Here is a 25,445-nt window from a genome sequence, read left to right on the forward strand (position 1 = left end):
TGTTTCTTTTCTACTACTGTATCAAAAATATATTGTGCTGTAAAAACAACAGTATGTATCGTAGCATGAAATTGTTATGATATCATTACACCTCTAGTTTGAATTATGTAAAAATTGTATTAGAAAACTGTAAATCTGAATCTATAATAATATAATTTTGGGTGTAAATATAATTTAGAATGACAGGATAAGTAAAACAAAGTAGGGGTGTGGCCAACTATACTCTGTAAGCTACCATTGTAGGGCACGGTACTGGTTGGAATTCTATCTTAGGTATGAATTTCGTCATAACCCCCTTAATGGTATGCCACAAATAAACACAGACAAAGTGACATACAAAGTGACATTACTGTGCAAACAGTGCTAACATTAGTCATATTTCTATAGCTACAATATTTAGAATAGCTTCTATTTATAATAACTGTGGCAGATTTTGTGCACCACTGACCTTTTGACCATGGTATGGTTAGCAAATAAGTCAAAATAATTGTTTATCAACACAAATTTTGTCCTGACTTCTACTGGCGTAGTTGTTGGGCTCTGAACTGAATCACTCTACAGCAATTACTGCTTTTTTTCTGTATGTTACTCTCTGTGGACACCAGAATGCTTTGCGTTTTCACATTAGAATCACAAAAAAATGTCTGGGGAGCTAAATAAGCCAACTGGGGGTTGGCTTACGTACTTGTCACCTTTTTCACTACTGTGCATGTCTGAATGAGATAGTTGTGAAATGTTCATCTTCTACCATGTCTAAAGCTGACTATAAAACATGGAATAGGTGGGTTGAGCTATATTGGCAATGTGGCTAATGCGTTAAAATGATTCTCTTCATAACAAATTTATTTAGAGATATTGTTAGACAATGATGAAGATCTTTTGCATTTATTTGGCCCCTAAATAGGACTTCATCTAAAACAAATTCCTGGAAACAAATTGCACTGCTATAAACGCTTTGGCTTTTAAGATATACAAATAACATCCCATACATAATTTAAATTGGAGTGGTTTTCAGTAAAGCACTCCATGATATTCTTAAAAGACACAACAACAAAGTTGTTTAATGTATTGTGCAGCCTACTTTCTGGGCATTTGCTTTTCATGTTAATGGCTCAGCTTCAGTGCACATGTGTCTAGTGCTGGGCAGGACGACAGGAAAGGTTTGGCTTTTGTGGAGCTAAGGGCCAATGAGCAAATAAATCACAGTCTGCCTGTGCAGAGCAAACCCACTGAATGATATTCTTGCTCTAAGAAGTTTGAAGACTTCATAGAGTCAAAGCGCTGTTATCAGCTGATATTGACAACTTAAGGTTTTTATCAGTTTTGGGAGAAATCCATCCAGTAAAATACCAATAATTAGTGAATTATTTTATATAGTAAAACATGTGTAAGGTGAGAAAGCCAGATCATTTCTGGCAATTTAGTACTTTTACATGCATGTCACCAGTAGCTGATGAGTTTTACATGAAAGAAATGTGGGAATAACACAACATAAAAGGTTTTTGTAAATAGAACTAAAAAAATGGAAAAATAATAAGAAATGAACAAAAACCAGTAATACCTTTTGAGAAGCTTTGTGCTAACACTGCTTTGCACTAACTTGGCACGTCTTGCGCCACCACAAATCTTGGGACTAAAAATGTGACTCGAGTCATTTACTGAATATAATATGACTATTGTACAACATATGCCTTAATGCCTATGGATTTAGAATGTATCTGTCCCAATACTTTTGTCCATATGATGCATTTTTGAATGGTTAAAAATGCACTGAGAACATTATTGCTGTTCCATACAGTCAAATGTAACAGGAGGGTTTACTACCGAATTTTAGCTCCATAAAATTGGTGTTGCTATTATGTACAAAATTTTCACATCGGCTGGGCCCTGCTTCACTTTTTCACTTATAAAGTTTTAAAAGAATATTTTGTCTTTTGTTTAACAACCTTCAATTGCACATTTTAATCCTGCTATAACCTCACTGTGCTGCAGGCCTGGATGCTCCTCGTGAAGTACACACTGTGGGTCAGACAGATGACAGTATCACTGTGGAATGGAAAAATAGTCGTGCATCTGTGGATGGCTACCGTATCAAATATGGTCCTGTTGTTGGAGGTAGCCATGGTGAAGATATAATACCCAGGAGACTAGGAAATACAACACAGGCCACCCTTACTGGTGAGTATCATGCTGTACTTAAAATTAAACCTATTTTATATACAAGCATTTTGTGGAACCTTTATCATATTTATGAAATGTGCAAGCAGAAAACCCACACTAAGCCTGTGTCTGTAGCCTAGAAAGAAAATATTTGCTGTTACTTTGAGATTTTTTACTATGACATGCTGATATGCATTGTAGGCCTGAAGCCTGGAACAGAGTACGGGATTGGAGTTACAGCAATTAATAAAGAAAAAGAGAGTCAGCAAGTCACCATCAATGCAATTACAGGTGAGATTTTTAGTGGCATCTAAAAAGTAATAAATAATAATATAACTAAAGGCAAAAAAATAAAGTCTTATTTGGAAAAAATACAGCATTTTATGTTGCAAATAGATTTAACATCTATTACATTGTTTATTGAACAAATTGTTTAAAGCACATTTATCATGGAAAATGGAAATTTACTCATAGTAACAGAGTATGTAAACATTATTGAAGCTGCCGTATCATAGAAAATTTTTCTCACATTTCTGAAATAGAGGAGTTTGATGTAATACATAAACTTTGGTAAAGTTTCCAAATACATCATTCACTTCCCAGGTGATACATTCCATATGTGGAAACAGTTTTCCTTTAATCATTTTAGTGATATTATGTTTTGTGATTTTTGTTTGATAACAAGAGGTCGATGTTGATTGTTATTTATTATTATGCCTTGTTTATCAGATTACATTTTAGAAAGACTTTATTTAGAAATCTACATTCAGATGGTTCACCATAACAGTATTTTATCAGTTTATTCAGTCATATGCAAAAGTTTTCCTGCTCCTGGTTAAAGAACATGTTTTATTGATTTTCTAAATTAAAACTAATTTAAAGCACATGCTCTACAAGGAGAACACATTCCTACACATTTTAATGCATGATTACTGTTTATTAGCTGAATTTAACATATTGAGGAAAATATAAAAACATGTAATGTTGCATGTGCAAACGTCATGGCACATATATTTTATATTTAATTTTTTTCCAATATGTTTAACAAATTAATGGTAATTGCGCACTGAAATTTTGAAAGTCTGTTCTCTGTAAAGGCTGTGTCCCTTTTTTTCACTTCAACAAAGTCAACAAAATGGCATTTGACTGAGGATTGTTCAAAATTTAGCATATTTCCACATTGCCTGCTCCTTCTAGCTAGAATGAAAATGAAATGCATGAAAAAGTTTTGAAAAGGTTTCCAAAGGTTTTAACATATTCTTGATTTGACCCCCCTCACCCAACACCACATCTGAAGAACTGGATGCCCCTCAAAATCTAGAGGCGAGTGAATCCACAGAGACCACAATAACTCTGGTCTGGAAAAGGCCCAGAGCCAAGATCTCTAACTACAGGCTGGCGTTTTTCTCACCTGATGGCAAACGAAAGGAAGTGGAGGTGCCTGCATCTGCTACGACCCACACTCATAAAAATCTAGTGCCTGGCACACAATATAACATCACCCTGGTGGCAGAACGGGGCCAGAAGAAAAGTGCCCCCACTACTCTTACTGCATCCACAGGTAAGTGAGAGAGGTCTGAACTGTTGTTTATTGAGGTGTTTTAATGTTACTCTGTTGTGTTTAATGATTAGCACTATGATTTGATTGTTTGCCTTTTTTAATGGTCTTTGGTTTGAAATTGCCTTTGGTTTTAAATCGATTTTTCAACCCAAACTACCTTTGGAAGATGCATCATAAATAAAAGCTTGTTACACAGGTTTGAAATTAAATCTTATTCTATTGATCTTAATATCTGTGTCCAGTACCCTGTGAAAGTATTAAACTCTGTTGAAACATATCCATATTTTTATGATGTGTTTACACTGTCTTTCATTCCTCAGGTCATTTTCTGGGTGGTGCTTATGTATGCTAATGATCACTGCTGTTATTGGCTGTCTCATTTGAAGAGGGGTAGGGGTTGTGGCTATTGTGTCATGTTTAAGAATATATTGTTGCTGTGTCCCAAAAAGTATGCTCCATTTTGTTTTCGTCCATTTTTGTGGTTTACGTTTTGCATAATTTGAAAGGTCCAGTTACCCTTTGCACTATGTTAAAATTTCATGATAAATGGACCAACAGAAATGGAGCAAAATCTTCTGCTGCATGATTAATTTTATACAGGCAACAAGAATTCCACATCCTTACCTTCAGCACTTTTTTCCTTTTACTTTCCCTTTCACTTGATAATTTTGCTGCAACCCTGCAAGAATTGTGTCAGCACCATTAATGATGTGCTGGGAGAGTGGAACCAGTGTGCAGCTGTTAATGTGATATCATGCAGACTCATATTCTTTTTACAGATGCCTTAGAGATTTACAGTCAGGCTCAGATTTAGGACACATTTTTATGGTCAGTCTGAAAAGTTAACAGCAATATACTGTTGTAAAATAGATGCATTAGATGCATTAAATATACTAGGCTCATATAGTTGCAGCTCCCTTTGCCAGTTCCTGGACAAATCTCTAGTGGACACAGGGCAATTCTAAAGCCTATGTTCTTTGTTTGCGCTCTGCTGTCATTTTAAGACAGAGAACAGTTGACAGTGATGTATGGTCAAAGAAGTCCAAAATTCACTAAAGCTTGCTGTGGATATGTACCCTTAGGATTTTACTAATGCCAGAAATTAGTCACTTAAGCCTGAAGTGAAAATATGTCTATTTCACAGTGTTATTATATCTACATGACATCTTCATCAATCTGAGGTTTGCCATGCACTTCCTCTGGCATTTTTCATGGAAACGTCCATGATTAATGTCTTGTCATTTTTGGGCATTAGTGCCTGAGTGTTTCAGACCCTGGAATCTCCCTTGAAATTGTCCTCTTTGTAAATAGGATTAAGAATCTAGGATTAGGCCTCTGTACACCTGATCTACACACTAGTGCTTGCCCCTTGCACAGTTTGCCAAAAGATTCCAAATATTTTCATATTCTTGAATGATAGAATTTCTTACAATTGGGACACCTGAGCTAGTGATGAAGAAAATAGTTCTTTGTTATAATTAAAATGCAACAAACCCTTTAATCATGCAAACAGAGCCATTTTCAAGAACTCTTGATGTACCATCTTTTCTAAGTGTATCAATAATTATATGTAAAAGCATTATTTGCATCTCCTCTGCAAATGGTTCCAATCAATTAGGCTATTTGTATTAGGATATTTCCACAATGTTAATTTAAGTAGCTAGGCTATAGAAATGATTCAATTAGTCTTATCTCTCTGCTGGATATTCACAACAGTTTGCAGGATATTTGTCAAATACACATGACAAAAGTCTAAGTTTGCTAGCCAAGTCGCAGAGTGTAAGGAAGGGTCATCAATTCTGGTCCTGGAGGGCCAGACTTCAGCACAGTTGGCAATTTCCCTGCTCTAAAGTATCATCCAGGCAGGAAGTGTTTTACAGAAGTTCAATATTGTCATTGGAATACCTCAGTCATTTGGAAGGACTTACTGAGTTTCAGTGTGGAACGAATGATGGGATTACTCAATCACCAGTGACTGGTTCTCAGCTGACGTCAGAACAGCTGTGGTTTGGCCATAAACTTAACTGCCCGCTGTGTTTATCTCTGTATGAAATGCTACACTACCCGGAGTGAGTTTGACCTCTTCAGATATGTACAGGTGTGCAATAGACATATCAGTGGTGCAGTCCTAAGAAACAGAGTGGATATGGTATAATTTTGCACCACTGTACAACTGTACCACATTTGAGACTTTTCACTGACTTAGAATTTAGACTAAAAACAATTTGAATGACAATATGTGAGTAAACTTATGCTTATTTTATCAACATAAATTATTGAACACAACATTTTGTCACTACCAAAACAATCAAAACAGTACCTTTTGATGTGGTGAACTGTATGGATAATGAAAATTTTAGCTCAGAAACTTTAGCTAGTGCATGACTAACACAGCTTTGAACAGTTAAAAACGCATAAAATGATGGCATATAACTGCTCACCATTTGACCATAAAACATCACCCATGTGAAAAGTAATTGCCCCTTAACTCTAATAACTGGTTGTGCCACCCTTGGCAGCAACAACTGCAATTAAACATTTGCGACAGCTTGTGATGCGGATTTTACCTCACTGTGGAGGAATTTTGGCCCACTCTTCTTTGCAGAATTGTTTTAATTTGGCCACATTAGAGGGTTTTTAAACATGAACTGCCTGTCTAAGGTCTTGCCACAACAAGTCAGAACTTTGACTTGGTCAAAATCTTAACCAGAAGCAAAACAGCCCTAGTCTATCATATTACCACCACCACATTTGACTGTTACTATGGTGTTTTTATGGCTGAATATTGTATTAAATTTACCCCATATTTAACAGAACCCATGTCTTCCAAAAAGTTCCACCTTTGATTCGTCAGTCCATAGAATTTTATCCCCAAAGTCTTGAAGATGTTTTCTAGGGTGTGCAAGATGAGCCTTTGTGCTCTTTTTGGTCAGCAGTGGTGACCAGTGTCTTTTTTAATGTGGAATCATGTAGTGTGGAATCATTGCCTTTAACTAATGCAAGTGAGGCCTGCAGTTCTTCAGATGTTCATCTGGCTTCTTTTGTGACCTCCTGGATGAGTCGTTGATGCGTTCTTGGTGAAATTTTGTTAGGTCAACCACTCCTGCAAAGATTCCCTGCTGTTTTCTCCATTTGTAGATAAGTCCCAGAGATTAGCAATGGTATTTGTAACCCTTTCCTGACTGGTAGATTACGAAGACTTGTTTTGCATTTTTGCATTGCATTGCAGTTTTTGAGTCTCTTTAGAACATAATATCATGTGCTGCTTTTTGAGACCATCTATCCTGCTTCAAATGGCCAGACAGGTTCTATTTAAGTGATGTTTAAATTCAACGGGTCTGGCAGTAATCATGCCTGGGTGTGGCTAGTGATATTGAACCCAACAGTCAACTGAATCTGGTTAACTAATTCATTTAGAAGCTAAGGGAGCAATTACTATTTCATAAAGGTACAGGTAGGGCTGAATAGCATTTTTCCTTCAACAAATGACATCATTTTAAAAATAAGATTTTGTGTCTACTTGGGTTATCTTTGCCTAATACTAAAAATAGTTTGATGGTCTGAAACATTCAAGTGTGACAAATTTGTAAAAATAGAAGAAATAGGATAGGGGCAAATGTTTTTCTTACTATTTAAAAAAACAAAAAAGCAACTTTCTTTACTTAAAAAAAACAACTTCTTCTTTTTTAAGTTGGAATGTAGAGGTCAGGTTTTGGGAGTGCCACATCTTAATATAAAATACCATATAAATGATGATTTTTGTATATATTTATCTTATTTATCTTAATTAATGCCTTGGGTTTAAATTCATCATAACATAATCCTGTAAATATCTGCAGCGCCAAGCTGGAACTGCAGCGTGATTTAAGATGGACTGGGAAAATGTGAATAGGAATCCCACTTCAGCCTCGTCAACTCTCAGAGGTATCTCTACCATTAAAATGCCTCTCCATCAATTCTTTGTGGTCTTTCCACTGTAGAAACACCTACACCTGATCTAAGAACTTCTTTCTCAGCCTTTGGTCTTAAGAGATCTCCTCTTTGGACCCTCCCCTTCCCTCTGTCCTATGCACGAACACCTGCCTGTCAGTGATTGGGTGGAATATTGATGTTGGATTAGGCACTTTGCTTGTTTCCCTTTTCCAAAACACACAGAACGGACAGCTAGCAGACCATGCAGAGATATTCACTGAATCTGACAAAGTGCCTGTTGTGTAAAGTGTATTGGATTGATCTCATATATTACACCTTCAACAAACCAAATAAACATGGCAGTTGAATCAGGCATGATTGTGCAAGGAAATAACTAAACTGTGATGGACTTCAGCACTTCAGGACTGGAATTAGCTTTAGTGCAAACCTATTCTTAGGTATTAGGTTTGAGAATAGAATCTAAAAAGCATAAGTAAATATCACAATGAAGGCCAATTAAGCGTGTGACTTGAAAAATGAATAAAATGATCAAACATTTTGGTTTATGTGTTTTTGAATCCCTTCAAATTATAGGGTTTAAGAGTCACTCTTACTGCTAGGACTCATAATGTCATAATGACAAAACTGTATGCAAATGAAGAAGGTAGATTTCAAATCTTTTTTAAAATGTACAGTACTGTGCAAAATCAGAGACCACTCTTTATTTAATTCACATTCCAGTTGCGTGTAAGTACAAGCACAAATTTTTTAGTTTCAGGAAACATAATGTGTAACAGCAGATTATACAGCAGCCCCAGCAACAAAATATAAAACCACTTTTTTCAACTTCCTAAGATTCTCACAACTTTGTGCCACAGGACACACTTTGGGCAGCTCTGGCTTAAAATAAAAAAGAGCAGAGAGACTAAGGATAAAGATTTATTAAAACGTGATCTAATCCTGATTTTTCTGCAGTGATTCATCAGTGATTGACTCTCTCAGTAAACATCTAACGTTGCATTTCTCCTACAGGTTATAATATCTCGCTCACTTTCCATTCTGTGCTCTGTCTAACATTTTTCTGATGTGTTTTTGTTTAGTACCAAAGTCTACTTCCTCTCTAGATGTCCTTGCCTTGAACGTCGTAAGTGCTCCCACAAAGCTGCCAGCCTCCCCACTGAGGGTTCATACAACAGGCCCTACCTATACTGTGGTAACTGAGGAGTCAGTGATTGTGGCAGCAAGTGATAAACCTGAGAGTTTAACACATGAACCTCAACATGGTCTAAACGTTACAGATGTAAAGCCAACGAGTTCAGAGCTAGCGAATGTTAATACAACAGATGTTTCGGAGGGAGCAAAAGAAAACCAAATAGATGACTTGGCCCTTGGAATCCTATATAATTCTACATTGAATGGGCTTTTGGAGGAAAAGAAATCTCATCCAGTCAATGCTCATGTCAAGACAGGTACATGGAATCAGCTTTGTCCCTCATCCATCACTGATTTTAACATTCTTTTGAAATTCTTCATCTCCTCAATTATCTCCTACTCCATTCTACCATAATTACACATTAGTGGTGATGTCAGTTGCTTAACATTCACACAATATGGGATGCAATTCTGCAGGTATAAAGTTCTGGATCGTTACAGTGCCTTCTGCATTTAAAATGGCTTACAATTATGTTACAGAGGTAGGCGAATGTAGCATTAGAAGTGTTGTGTGCTTATCCAGGCAGGGAATCGAACACCAGTCTAAGACATGGAAGTCAGTGGTATTTAGTACACCCTCACTTTGCCAAAGTATTAGCACTGCTAACTCAATGTACTAAGCCTTTTTTATGTCAGTTGCTGACACAGTCAGACACATTTTGCATGCATGTTATGTGGGAAACTTGTACATGAGCCAGTTTATGGGCTACGTGCATTGCTCTCCTCTTCATGCATAAGCGTTTGAGGGATGGCCTTGTAAAACGTAGAAGGATCATGCAAAGAATGGATGGAGATATTATACATGTAGCTGTGATTATATACTCTGCTCTTTACTAAAGCTTGAGCAACTCATGCCACCTGTTCGAATTAGACATATTGCATTAGATATCTTGTTGAGGGACTTTTCATTGCTGAAAGAATTTGATCTAATAGAATAACACTCTTTAAACTGTCAAGATCAGATATACATACGTGATAGTGATGTGCATGTGATTTTAGGTGAATGTTTGGAGCCGACTCGCATTTAAGACACTGGCAGAACAAGATATTGAAGACAAAAGAAATGGGTCCATCTTATGTAGCTAAGATCCTCCTGGATCTCCTTAGAATGTTCCAGCTCTGCCTCCTCATCATCCCTAATTCCTATTGCTTGTTATGTCAGTTTGTCGCTAGCTTTGTTTGTCAATTTTCCAAGTGTGTTTCATCAGTTCTTCTGATTTCTGACTTTTACCTGCATTTGTTGATGACTGTTTGATGATATTAGTCAGAATATTTTGTGATTGCTACCTCTCGAAATTCTTTCAGTGAAGCTACGTATTAACATTGGACTTTTCTTAAAATAAGAATTAGCAAATATAATGCATAATGTTAATGAATTAAATAGAAGTTAGTCTAAGATTTTGTTGAAAATTAAATTATAGTTCATATATAATTTGGCTAATTTTGGAACAAAGAACAGTCAACTCTTATTGGTAAACTGACTGAAAAAAGCCTGAATGCCCATCACTAGTATGTAAGAAGTGTGTGCACCACAGTAGGCACATGCATTCCATGCTATCATTTCACAAACTGTGAATTCTTAATGTTTTGGTGGGGAAGGACTTCTTTTATTACCTCAACTATTTTTCCTATTACGTATTACTATTTTTCACTGAACTTTCAATTTCACACTGGGTTTTGAACGTGTTAATGGTGCCATTATTCACTGCCCTGCACCTCACAAGTTAGTTGGCAGAGTTATGCACATTTTGTGAGATAAGCTGCAGTCTTAGTAAATCAAATGTTAAATTCAGTAGTTGTATCAAGGCGCATTTTGCACTGTGCCTGTGCTCATAATACATAAAAATGCTAGATGAGGTGGAGAACATGAATAAGGGGATGTAAAACCATTTTAGCCCTTCCTTGTGGATTTTCTGCTTCAAGTCATCCCACAGGTTTTATGTCAGAGGATTAGGATGGCCCTTGAAAAAGCTTGATTCTGTAGTCAGTGAACTATTTTTGGATTTTGATTTGGAAGGAAACCTTGGATCATTGCCTTACTGTGCGATTTGGCATCTGCAGAGGTTTTTTTTTTCTGGCAAGCCTTTCATTTTTATTTGTTGGCGTGGAGATAAATTGGCCTAAAATTGTACTTTTAGACTTGGTGACACCCAAGTGCAACAAACGCATGCAGTTGTCCACATGTGATCTCTAGAGAAAGTTTGGCTTTTCTAACTATCCTACTTATCATAAGTTGTAGGAAAAATACATGTGCGTCCACTTTCAGGTAGGCCCAGCACAGCTGTAGAGGTGTCAGTCTTTTTTATAGCCACTGCCTGATGTATGTTTTTCTCTAATCTTCCCAATATTGATGAAAAACTGTGCCTTTCCACATGGAAACACAATCGATATGTTTAAAAGTATATATTTAAAAATGGTCAAATATGAGAGTACAAATCAATAATGCATATGTTTGTATTACATTGTATTATATGTATCTGAAAGATTTCATTTCTTAAGGACAGAAAGAGGAAGCAAATTGTTTTACATTTTTTTGTAAAGTGGCCAATAATTGACCTTTTAAGTGATACTTAAATAGTGACACTTTGCTAAATAGTGATACTTTACAAAATAATGATTGACACAACTCTCAGCCAATCACAATTATCTAAACATTCTTTTCTTCATCAAGAAGCTAAACTCCTGAAACAAACATGAGAACAAAGCTGGCAGTAAATTAAAAAAATAGAATTATTACACTAAGAAATGGTGGAAAGATGTTATTGATTAGAGCTGCTGGGACCACAGGGTCAAGCACCATTTTTCCATTTTTTGACTCTTTAGATTTGATTCTTTTAGGATTTTTTAGGACACTTCATCATCAAGGATATAACTGCACAGATTGCTGACCTATAGGCATGAACTCCTCTCATAAAAAAATAACTTGTCACTCTTTGAGTTGAGAAAAGTCCTTATAAACTGGAAGCAATATTAATATTTCAACTATCAACCTGAAATCACTGCTAAAAATCTGGCAAAAATCACATGAATGCACATGTAGCATTTGTCTCAAATAGCACACCCTATTCAAATAGCACACCCTAAGTATTTCGAGTTGCTCTGGGTGCTACACATTCACATATCTTCGCATAACATGATAGTAATTGCAAGTAGACAATCACATTTCAAAAAATGGGGATGCCTGATTACAGTAATTTTGCAGTGATATAAAAAAACATTTCACAATAACAATGTTTCCTAAATAATATTTCTTTGTATTTTGCTGTGAAGGGAGCTAATGTCCATTCTTTACAGTTTATAGCATAGAAAATATTATTTGTAAGCAATTATTAAGGCATGTTCCACTTTATAGTCTTGCAAATTCAATATTAAAGAACTAGACCATAACTAGTTCCTTGGAAGCTGTTTGCAGGACATTTATAAGCATTTACTGACAGTATAGTATTGGTAATTAAGTAAAAGTAGGTTTTACATTTGTTTTAGTCTTGCAAATTTATTGATAAAGACCTCTTAAATGTGTTCTTATCATTTGCACATGATTTTAAGGAATTTATAAACACTTGTAAGCTTCTCCGTAAACCATCATATGGATCATACAGATGGCTTTGCAACTGAAATGTTACCATTTACTAGCATTTACTGCCATGTTTGGTCATTATGAATTGAGATTTATTTAATTACTACCTGTACATATTTCTTGATTAACAAGTCATAAACATATTTCTAGCATGCTTGTAATGGGAAGGTTATGATTAATTAATATTTAACATTCATCGATGAACAGTTGACAACTAATTTATGGAAGACTTAAATACCACATTATATACTCACATTTGTCACATTTCTAAATTTGCTTACGAATCAGGAGGTTCTGTTTAATAAAGCATTATTAACTGCTTGCTAACAGTTATTGTCAAGTAGTGGACCTTAAAATAGATCCAGGCCTCTTTTGTTTTTGTTTTTTTGTTTTTTTTGGAAAGAAAAACTTATCCTGGCCTCGAGGCTTCAACACTGAACATAGTGTGACAGATCGCCAGTTGTTTGGTTGCTTCTGACTGGTCTAACTCCTACATGCAGATCACAAATTCTGCATTATTAGATTAAATGTTTGTTTTGAAACTTAAGACAACCCTGTTGATAAAGTAAGCTGAAACTAAAAATTTTACTCTTGTGATTTGAAAATTACACTCCTTCAAACTGCAAATCGTTCAGTCCTACTTCGTGACAAAGAATGATAAAACTAACCACCAAGCGGCACTAATGACAAAGCTAATTTGTATATTTTAAATTAAAAAGTATTTCGGAATAATCTCCCATAATCTGTGCATTCAACACTCTTGTTTCTGCTGTGAGAACACCCCTGAAATGTATTAAACATGAATTTATGATAATTTATGGTAATTTTGCCTTGCACTCTCTCTTACACTCAGAACAGTCTCAGTTTCTTGTGATGCAGACTCAAAGGCGTTAAAAGCACTCCATGCTGACACCACAGCTGAAACGAGTCATGTTCATAAAACCATTCATCCACAGTCTTGTGAAAGTGTGCATGAAGAAATTCATAGATGGATTCATTGTTCTATTCATTCTAACCTGAAGAATTGTAATACTCCAGATACACTTCAGCATTCAAAAGTCAAAAGGGGCAATGGGGGTCATCAGGAACCAGGAGTCTTCAGACAAGCCTGTGTTTCATCAAACCTCCAGTTCTCAGTTTCTTTATTCCTTCAACCACTATGGATGCCTGTTTGTTATCTGAAAAACTTTCAACTTAACTTTAAGTTAGTTAGCTTAATCGTTGAGCATAATCAGAGCAGACTTATTGAGTGCCATAGCTTTCTTGTGTCAGAGTGCAAAGTGAAGGAAGAAGTTATTTACCTTCTGGGGTCTACAAACTTGCCACACATCAAATTTGCTGCTTCTACACATTTTTCTCTGTCTTTGTGATAATGCAGACCAGAAAACTGGTTCAAACACTTCATGAATCTGTAGTGTCGCCTTTTCGATTCCATCTTATTGTAAGATCATATTTGACTCATATCTGGAGTTAGGAGGCTATGAAAGAGGGGTTATCTGCCTCTCAATCTGTGTAATTGGTGGATTCATGTGTGTGTCTACATTATGTATGAAACTAACCAATGGACACTCAGGAAGTCACAAAGGACTGACCATCACATTGGAAAACCATTCTTTATTCAGTTGACATCTGAGACACGTGAAGTGATGTGCAGAAAGTTTACAACCACTGAAGTTGCTGCAGTGGTTTTAGAAAGTAATGCCTGGTATCATGTTATATGCAAATGCCTTTAAAAGTGAATTTAAGTAGATATGCAAAAATCCAGAAAATGCCAGTGGATTCATTCTGTTTTGGACCTTTTGGATTAAATGATAGTTGGTGTTAGTCAGCTGATTTTCTGCTCACTAGAACGTCTGTTTATCTGTGCAATTTATGTGCAATTTAAATGGCCCTTTCATCAATGAGTCACTTTCTGGATGTCTTTTACATTGTGGAACATTCCAGGTACAATGGGACTTTCCAGATCCCTAATAAAACAGCAAGGTTGAAGTTCTTGGCACATTTAAGTCAACAGATTTCTATGATACTCCATTCAAAGGCACTTAAATCTTTGTTTCCCTACGTTGTTCCTAAATGGTGATGTTGTGTACATAGTTGTCATGGTAAATAAGTTCAAAACAAAGAGAAGGACAGGAGATTTTGGCTTCATTTCACAATAATTCACTGATAGCAAACTGTGTAAAAACGTGAAGACGCCTGTAGAAATGCATCCATTTCTAAACTAACTTACAAACTGCGTGTTTCCAACACTCCTTTTTTCTTGTTTCATCATTCTGTTTCATCATTTCATCATTCTTGTTTCATCACCAACTGTTGCGGAAAATGTTGCTATTCAATTCGCTAACATTTTAAATGTTGATAAGTATTGTGTTATATCTAAGCTTTAACTCCAGTCTGGTCTCTTTGTCTATCAGAGAAAAATAAGCCACAAATTGGGAATGTCATTGTATCTGATGTGTCATGGGACAGCTTCAATGTGTCCTGGAGTGTTGAGGAGGGCACTGCCTTTGAGAACTTTGTGATTGAGGTGGCAAACTCAGAGGGTCCAGAGAGGCAGAAGTTGTCAGTATCCGGTGATGCTCTTAGCCTGGGCATGTTTGGCCTTAGCCCCAACACCTCATACACTATTGCTTTGTATGGCATGCATCAGGGCTCCCTACTAGGACCTATCTACACTGAAGCAACCACAGGTACCTCCATTTCACTGAATAAGAGACAGTAAGCTTCTTTTACCTGGTTTTAATTTCTCTGTCTGCTTTTGATTGACCTATTGATGGACACACTGATCTGTGGTGTTCAGCAGAAATGTGTGATAGCTGTTTATTTTTTTGTATTTTTGAGCTAATGCATCAGTACTGCATGAGATTCCTACTTTTGACAACAGTTGTCTTTACAAGTGGTGACAAATTTATGTAGAATGATTAATGAACAAATTAAAGATCCCTGACCATTATCAATCATCTCATGCTTATACACTGACCAAGTAGATAAGACACAGCCGTACTACTGGAGTTTTTAAACAATATGTCCATTCACTTTCCACTCTATTAGACAATCCTACCTTGTTGGTCCACCTTGTAGTCAGAGACAGTAACTCATCTATTGCTGCACAGTTTGTGTTGGTCGTCCTCTAGTCCTTCATCAGTGGTCACAGAACACTGCCCACAGGACACTTGACTGGATGATTTTGGTTGGAGGACTATTCTTAGTTCAGCAGTGACACTGAGGTGTTTAAAAACTCCAGCAGCACTGCTGTGTCTGATCCACTCGTACCAGCACAACACACAGTAACACACTACCACCACGTCAGTGTCACTGTAGTTGTGAGAATGATCCACCACCCAAATAATACCGGCTTTGCCGTGGTCTGGGGGTTGCGACCATTGCAAAATGGAATAAAAGGGGGATAACAACAAACGTATGCAGAGAAATAGATGTACTACAGTCTGTAACTGTAGAACTACTAAGTGGAGCTGGTAAAATGGACAATAAGTGTAGAAATAAGAAGGTGGTTGGTCAGCGAGTGCCTGGTCAGTATGTTACTTGCATTGTGATGAGTTGATATACTTGATAAACTGCAAGTCCTGTCTGCTGCAGTTTTATTTTCTCTGCACCCCAATAAATCTGATTTGTGCTGACATTGTGGATTTAATCCATGGTGCTAAATCTAATCAGTTTTCAGAAATGCCTTGTTAGTTAGTCAAGTTTTTGCATTGTGGGATTGTTTGAGTGCACGGAATCTTCTGCACTATGTTTTGACTACAAAATAGCAGAATTCCCTCAATTTCCAGTCTTAGTAACAGTAAGTAGGCCCAGACAAGCTTTCAGTATTGAAAAATGTCATGTTGTGCAGGGCTTTTTTCAGTCAGATACTTTGTAACTCTGGGAGTTTGGATACAGAATGAAATTTTACCCATTTCCTAAACCGAAGATACAAGAGCAGAATTGTTGGATTGTCAGAATCTCTCACAATGCTTTCACTTTTGATAAAGTACATTAAAACGTAAGTAGTTTGGTCCTTCAAGAAAAAATATGAAAAGAGCACTTTTACTGGTAACACTTTCTTTTACAATTCCATAAATGCAAAGTACTAAAAAATGATTTTGGGTAACATGATAGTAAGTTCCAAGACGGTTTAGCTAAACTGCACTGATATACCAAACAGCTTTTAAATATCTAACTGGGTAAAGGTGAGCGATAATCTCCAAAGTGTTGTGTTATTATTTTGGATAAATAACAAGCACCGAGACACACTGAAATAACTTTACAGGTTCTTGCTGTTAAGCTAATAAAGGATATGGCAAACTACCTTAGTATTGTTTGGGGTATAAAGGTGGAAAGAATGTGAAAGAAAGAGCTGGAAAGAAATACTCACTAAATTTCAATGTAAAATCACATGTTTATGCAGCAAGGTAAATCAGAACACCTCCAATTAATGGGTACGTTATATTGCATAAAATGACCAAGAAGCTAATGGTAAAGACCCAGTTAAACCATAGTGAGAATCATTTTCCTTTACAGCTCAAATTCTGTTTCAGACACATATTATGTAAAATTCTATAATTTATTAATGTACAAATCTTTTTAGATCAATGCGTTTCACTCAAATACACAGTACTGTGGAGTTTACACAACATATTTGCCCAGTTAATACCTACAAACTAGTACTAGTTTGGCTTCTTTTGGTGTGATTTACTTAGACTGCCTTGGAACTTGTGAGATTATGCTGAAATTCATTGGTAGTATTTTTGTACTAACCACTTTGTTTCTCCACACAGTAATGAGGTGTTTTCCTTTATCAGTAAAAAATCGTAAAAACAAACAAAGGATTGGAGGTTGGGTTTCCCCAGTTTTCTCCCCAATTTCTTGTGTCCAATTCCACCCACTAGTTACGACTCTCCCCCAACCCCCCCAACACACCATACCTCCAGCGCTAGAAGGACAAAGGCTCTGATACCTCAAACCACTCTGAAAAGTATTGAAATTCCCCCATATGGGGCTGCAAAAGAAAGTGTTACCCATTTGAACCCTTTTTTAAGTAATACCTTACCAAACTCTACTTCCACTCAATAATGGATACATTTTCCAGCGCTGTCTATGTCATGATGATCTTTCACGTGAATTTATATAAACACCTCCAAACACATGCTTTTTCAGTTTTCCAGCGTGTTAATCCTATCATATTTCTTCCTTCAGCGAGTGCACCACTGGTTGGAAAGCTGTATGTGTCTAATGTGACATCAGAGAGCTTCTCCCTCTCCTGGAATGGCACTGAAGGGAATTTTGAAGGGTTTATTCTGGAGATAATAGACTCCAGCTTGCGGAGGGAGCCAGCTGAATATAACCTATCATGCAATGCAAGCTCCTATGATGTCACTGGGTTGAGACCAAGCACTGACTATATAGCCTACCTCAGTGGAGTTGTGAAGGGAAAGAGAACTCACACCATCAGTGCTTTCGCAACCACAGGTAACCGGGCGCCTCTCCTTTCACTCTAGTTTTCATCAATTTCTGTGCTAGCAGAAAAAAATGTGGAGTAAGCCTTATTCAGTATGATGGAGTCTCTGTCACAGAAGACAGCAGTGTAGGAACGTTATGTCGCACTGAAACACAATGTCACTGCTGGCTTTTCTTTCCTCTGTAGCGGCAGAACCAGATTTGTCCGGGCTAGTTGTTTCTAACATTACGTCAAACAGACTGTCACTCTCCTGGCGGATGGGAGAGAAGATGTATGATAACTTTATAGTCGAGGTGAGAGAGTCTGCTTTGCCCTCGCAGGCTATGGGGCGTACTCTGCCCATCAAGGCGCGCTCCACAGTGCTGAGTGGGCTAAAAGGAGACACACAGTACCACATCAAGCTGTATGCTTCCTCTGGCAATCGCAACTCAGCTCCCCTGACTGCTGTGGTCACCACAGGTACTGCATTGCATGTTTAAAAGGCACCTCACCAAGTTTACATCTGAAGAAATATGAAGAGTGTGTAGGGGAGGGGGTGATCTGAGCCAGTTTTCATATTCTGCATCCACAATACAGCCCAATGGGTCTACTACTGGTCAACTACTGATCTAAAAGAAGTGCAGGTAACCTTTGACAAAATTTGAAAAGTTTCTTTTAAAGATGCATTCCAGTGCCAGATACTTGACGTATATCTTGATGTGAGGGTGCACAGTAAAGGAAAATAGCGCCACCAGCCATAGTGATTGAGACAGAACTCTTTTACCTTTCCTACTTTAGGACAGCAGGTCAGCACTTACTTCAGCATGCATGAGTATGTACTGTTCATGTTTGAGTGTAGGGCAAGAGCCGTAGGCACCAACTACGAGAGTAACTGGGTCGTTGGTCCCCCCTCATAATTAAAGGGGCGGGGGGGGGCAACATCCCACCAAAGTCAAAGTAGAATAATTGCACAGAACAGCTGCTATAGTGAAACAGTGGGGATTTTAAGCTGCAGGGTTGCCATAGCAAACTTAAATACCATATTTTTATTATATTATTATATTATTCATGTTCTTTGCCCTTCACACAGGATTATGATATTCCTGACAAATCAGGCTGGTTGCAAAGTGCAGTTGCAAGTGAATTTTATACAGTCACAGGGTACATTTTAGTTTGGGCTACTTTGTACATATACTGTGGCCACATAAAAAAGAAAAGAAAAGAAATTGTCATATGAATGTAAATTGATGCTTGTGCTGAATAGCTGACAAGTACACGCAAGCACAAACAATAAGAGAAGTAAAAGAAGAGCCGGGCTATATTACTAACGAGTTACTTTTCGCTTTTTAAATATATATTTTTCTATACAATTCAAAATTCTGCCCCCATTTAACCTAAGTTGCCATTTATAGCAAGAGCACAGAATTTAGAAATTGCATAGACGTAACAGAATGTAAACTAAAACAGGAAATATTCCAGTTATTTCCCCTTTCAGTCATGTAATTATAAAGTAACTGTAAAAAATGTAATCACATTCTAATATCTAATGAAGAAATCATTTAATTCACTTTATAAGTATTCACTATTTATCTGAGTAGTTATTAACATAAGGCTAAGTTCCTTCAGCGCCTTAGAAATTTATAGCTTTTGCTGCCAATCCTATCTCAACAGACATGCTAGCCGCATAACAGAAATACACACATATTTTTGTACACAACAATTTGTACTCTTACTTACAGTGTACACTGTTCTTACAGTGATTCCTTTGTTAAATGTCCAAGTTATTAGTTATCAATATTAGGCTGTTAGCTACTTTCAGTTAGGGCAGAATGTTTACATTTACGGCATTTGGCTGACACTCATATCCAGAGCGACTTACAATTTAATCATTTTACATAGGTAGGCCAAGGTGGTGTTAGGAGTCTTGCCCAAGGACTCTTATTGGTATAGTGTAGGGTGTTTTGCCCAGGTGGGGATTGAACCCCAGTCTACAGTGTAGAAGGCAGAGGTGTTAACCACTTCACTATCCCAACCACAATGTGGTTCAGTTATAGAAATGTATGAAAACCAGTTACTGATCAGCATCCGACAGGCTTTTAGCATGGAGTGAAATATTATGGTACTGGAGGAATATTTTAAGTGGCAGTCACAAAACACTGGGAGGAACAAGAGGATTTTATGTAGAAGAGGAAATTTTGTTCAAGCAGAAACTGTCAAAGGTACAGATTTCAAATTAAGTATGTAACATAATATAACAAATGTAGTAATAATTGTGTGGATTTTGTCATTTAGGTGAAATTTGACACTGGAGTTCACCTTTAAACGAGGTAATTTGGCACAAACTGCCCCAAGTGTGGGGTACATTTAGTGTGATATAGTGTAAAATAAGCCATGCTTAAACAAGGTGGGGTAATAATCCATTTGTTTCAGCATAACTGACAGAAATGTACACCACTGGACATGAAATCAAAGTGCAAACAAAGAGATCTGCTTAAGTGCTGTTTATTAATACATTTATTAATGGCATAAGCTGACTGCATTTCTGTAACCTAACCAGTTCTGTGCCACACAACTAAAGTGAGACTAAGTAAAACAAACTTGTCACATTTTCCCCTTATCAAGGGCCAGATTTACTAAGGACACAGAGTGTACAGAATCTCCTGCCATGCTAAAATTTGGCATGAGCAGCTGGCTGTAGTTTGTGCCTGATTTACTTACCATTTAAATGACGTGTAAACTGGATAACTAGAATCATGGGGGCACTAAAATAAAGATTGTCATTTTGGCCCATAGTGAAAAACGATAAAGAAAAACTAATAAATGAACAAATATGGGGGAAAAATCTAAAAAATGGGCACAAGTAAATGTTTTTTTAACTGAAGACATGACAAGAAAGCGTGCTTTTCATAAAAAAGTTTCTTTCTCCTTGGCATTAAAAGATACGCAATATTTTTGGTCAGTTCACATTAGTAAATCAGTTGTTAATTTGCATAATCTTCTCTCTGTGTCATGCCCTAAAATGCACAATCATTATATCAAGTGTCCTAAAATCTGAAGCTCAGTTGAGCTCTTATGTGCACATGCAACAAGATTTCAGTGCACATGGTGATAAATAAGCTAATACCCCATATCCTCCATTTTGACACACACTCTATTCACACTACAACTTGGAGCTGATTCTATGCCAGGCTTAGGATTACTTTTATAGGTTATGTATGAATTAGATAATATGATTCACAGTAAAAATGTGTATTTGTTTCCATGCAGGAAACTCATGAGTTAATTCTGCAGGCAAAAAACACTCTCATGGTAATTTCCATGTGCTTTTCTGCAATGCAACATGCATGGAAATATGCAGTCCGGCCAATTTTAGAGCTACAGGTCAAATTTTTATATTTTAGATACAGAGTGTGACTCCCACTGACTCAAATCACCACTCTTTCCCCTATACATATTGGCCCTTATTCATCAGCAATGCAAAAGGTCCAATCTGATCATAAAATGAGTGCATACAAATTTCTCCTGCAGATTTGTTATTTATCGGGTTCATCTTTGTGTATTATCTATACTATCAAACTCACATTTATTCTTTCTAGTTAGCATCATTTTAACACTATAAAGCTTGGTCAGTAGGGGGAGCAGTGCACTCACTGCTTGACCTCAACCTTCACCTATGAGCACACCCATTGGCACATGTCCTACTGAATGCTATCATTTTATTGGTTCCCTACCGAAACAGCTGCATGAATTAGGCCATGCTTAATGTAAATGATGTGTAAACTAGTTACTGGTAGGCTGGCACTTGATTTCACTAAATCAGACGTTACTAAATCAGACCTATGAATTTCTAAATTCCTAAATTCATTGTGATTAAAGTTGGTCAAATCTGCACTTGTTTTTTTGCAGCTTTGATGAATAAGGGCCATTAGCTTGAACAAAAATGACTTAAAATAAAGAATAAAATTCTCTTTCATTCAGAACCGAAGCCCAAGTTGGGTCCCATAGTGGTATCTGATACGCAGCCGAATAACTTCACCCTGTCCTGGAGCACAGTGTCAGGGCACTTCGATGGCTTTGTCATTCGTGTCAGTGACATGGAGCAGTTGTATGATGTAGTTGAGCTGAATCCTTTGGGTGCGACTCGAAATGTAACCGTGCCTGGCCTTGTAGATTCTACGGTCTATAATGTCCTGTTTTATGGCGTTTCTCATGGTCGCCAGACACCTTCAGTTTCCCTTCAAACTACCACAGGTACAATCTAACTTCTCAAGCTCCTCTATGCTTTCACACGTGCTAAGATAATCTTAAGTATTATTCGGATGGGATAAGTCTTCTGGACATACAGTGCTCAAAATTTGTCTTGGTTCACCCTGAATACAACGTATGTTGTTTATTTAATTACATTCCAGGTCAAAGCTGAATATGACTGCAGCTGCATGTGACATATGCCATGGTGTGTTTATGGCATGATTATGTAAATCACCTTCTGTGACAGGTTTGATTTTGGAATTAAAATATTCCATAGTCTTTGCAGATGCAAAGATGACGCAGTCCGTGAAAGTTGACTGACCGGATGAGATGAGTCTGAAAACTAAGATATATTCCTGTAATAATTTCATCACCACACCTCTCCATGTTAAACTACTCCCATCCAAATGGTACTTTAGTCAGTACTGTTTTATGCACTGTTGATTCCTTTGGTCAAATGTTTTAGCCACACTTTAAGATGACAGCTTATTATTCAGTAACTATACAGGTGACAATACAAGCTGAGTTATTCTTAAGGGACCAGTATCAAAGAAAAATTAATTATCCTCATTAAAAAAAAAAATTGTTTGATCTAATTCATAAACATTAATAATTCATAAATTAATTCATTAATTTATTCATAAAAATAAAACCACACAAATGCAAGAAAGAAACACAGTAAACTGTAGGTTATAGAAGTGTGTAATAATGCAGATTGTAAAGTTTTTAGGTTTACTTCTTTGATTTTGGTTATTTCTCCACACAGGAAGTAGCAAAATGATGAACAGTTCAAAAGCATTTCAGAACTAATTATAAGCTAAAATAGGCAATAGAATATAGGCAGATGGCCTGCATGGCACAGGTAGGAAATATAAAACTCTTGGAGCGAGATCAGAAGGTTTTCTGATAATGTGCCCTTGAAAATATGATCGTTTAATAAAATATTTGGTCAATTGAAGAATGTTTCCAACAAGTTAACTAGTTAATAGAACCTATTTTAATCTGGGCTCAGATGCAGGCTACCAACCTGAAACCTTCTAAAGAGTACCTGAACTTGTTGGAATTAAATACTTTTGTTCATACTGAAAACATCATTCAAACACCCACAGCATTGGTTGGAAAAAGTATGTGAACCCCTTGGTTAATGACTTCAACGAAAGCTAACTGGAGTCAGGAGTTAGCAAACCTGGAGTCCAATCAATAACGTGAGATTGGAGGTATGAGGTACAGTTAAAGTGAACCATGCCTCATAAAAGAGCAATCTTAGAATCAATATCTGATTTGAAGAATGCTGGAAAGAGTTACAAAGCAATCTCAAACAGTTTAAGTATTTATCAACGGAGACACCTACTCTCCCTAGAAGTGCTTTGACTTAGCCACTTAAACTCAGCAAGGGCCTGTTAATGAGTTGATTAGTTGGATCAGGTGTGTTGGGAGCAGTGAACACACTGAAATATGTGGGAACTGTGCGTCCTGGACCTGACCACAGAATGTTGCTGACTTTTTCAACCAGCACTGTGAGAGCATAATATCATATAAATCAGGATTACTGGATCAAAAGCCTCTATTCTGAAGTCAAACTATCAGTGAATAAGACTGATAGCCTTTTAAAAAATCCCTTAAACATCCAACATGAGCTCAGAAAATAAGTTAAACTATAAATTTAATGTACCATTTCTTAATATAGCCATAGTATTAGATTTCAGTCAATTCCAGTTAAGTCACAAGCACAGGTTTTGTGATGGAAATACACACAATGTACATACATCTTTTTAAACATTATAGCATATACATGCTGTTAAAATATATAGCTAAATACTTAGTCTTTTAATGTTTGCCTATGTTGTGGTGTTGATATTCTATGAATGAAGGTATAGCATTTACATTATCAAGAAGCTGTTCTTAATAATTACTTTTCAACACACTTCATGCTGTATGGTAAAACCAATGTAGTTCATGTATTAGATAGTGTTAAGGTTTTAGATATAATTCTGTGACAAGCTATTTTGACTCTTGCAATCACTGCAGAATCAACTTTGCATCTCACTACTGTTCCCCTCATTCTGATACCCTGACTTCGGAACCTAAATGAAACCTGTGCCGACCACCCCAGCATCGTTACCCAAAGTGGAAAACCTCACAGTTTCAGATATAACTCCATATGGTTTCCGGGTGTCCTGGACAACACGGTCTAGCGAGGGCTTCAGGCATTTTCAAGTAAAGGTGTCAGATTCTGGCCGACTGCTGGAACCACAGGAGTTCCAGGTGCCAGGCAACCAGACTTCGTTGGAAATCTGGGGCTTGATAACTGGCATTGGATATGAGATCAGTTTGACTGGGGTTTCAGGGTCTGGGCTGCAGTCCCTCCCAGTGACCACAGTGGCTGTGACAGGTACCAGCTTTTCTGCTTTTCTTTTGAGGCTTTCTGTGTTGCTCTGGGGACTTCCCTACCAAAAGGTTTATTAAATATGGGACAGTTCTAGATGAGTTGCAGCAGATCCTTTGATTGAGAGGGCATAATGTTCTATTGACTATTGTAGTTCATATGATATGGAGAAAATGGTTTCCTAAGTTAAATCAAGAAGCAAGCTAACACTATATGTATCACCTGCCACCCAATTGTTCAAGACATTTAAACAACTCTGTAAAAATATTTGTTGTTAATAAGGTTACTATCTTGTAATACTTAAGCAGAACAATAATGCCAAGATTAGCCAACAAGCTGTAATTCCATAACTACTAGAATTCATACTACTAAAATCATTTTGATTGTTTGAATTTAAAATGCTTATTGATACTACAACAGAGAATAATTGAAGAAAAAAACAAATAATGTCAGAAATGTCAGAACAAAACCAACAATAACACATGAAAGAAACCATTTGTAGCACCATACTCTCTTACAGCTGTTGCCTGAGTGTTCATCTTTGTCAAAATATTGTGTCATGTTTACAGCCAACCAAAACTTGGGGTTTTATGCCAAATGAATTGGCTGACCTGCCCCATTCTATTGCTAATGTTTTATGCTGTTCTAGATCATACTTTGTAAACTATTCCAGATATTGCACAAGGCAAATGAGAGAATGCTGAATAAAAGTTGCTAAAAATGTTTGACATACTGCAATAGCAGGAATAGTTTACAAAGTATGATAGCTAACACATGCGTCTCTTGGGCAATCTGACAGAATTGGTTTGCATTGGTTAGCAAGTTAGCATAGCACGGTTTGAAAAGGTGCATGGGTCTGCTTTATGTTTATGCGCATACTTCACCCTCCTACCTTAGCAGTGTTGTGTAATATATATGTAATATAACAGCAAAAAACTGTCAGTTAAGGAGC

General features: G+C 36.9%; 1 protein-coding gene across 2 annotated transcripts in view; it reads left to right on the plus strand.

Annotated features, from left to right (window-relative positions):
• The window catches only part of zmp:0000000846 (tenascin), an 81,416-nt gene that overhangs the window by 34,442 nt on the left and 21,529 nt on the right, over window positions 1–25,445 (plus strand). Inside the window, exons 8-11 of one of the 2 annotated variants that reach the window (XM_037533132.1) lie at window positions 1,993–2,178; window positions 2,362–2,451; window positions 3,458–3,721; window positions 14,837–15,112. In XM_037533132.1, the coding sequence (XP_037389029.1) occupies window positions 1,993–2,178; window positions 2,362–2,451; window positions 3,458–3,721; window positions 14,837–15,112 (816 nt within the window). The remainder of the gene's footprint in view (window positions 1–1,992; window positions 2,179–2,361; window positions 2,452–3,457; window positions 3,722–14,836; window positions 15,113–25,445) is intronic. The other variant, XM_037533131.1, reaches the window with a different exon arrangement.

The sequence above is a fragment of the Pygocentrus nattereri genome, chromosome 23 (assembly GCF_015220715.1).
Source record: "Pygocentrus nattereri isolate fPygNat1 chromosome 23, fPygNat1.pri, whole genome shotgun sequence".
In the NCBI taxonomy this organism is placed as follows: Eukaryota; Metazoa; Chordata; class Actinopteri; order Characiformes; family Serrasalmidae; genus Pygocentrus; species Pygocentrus nattereri.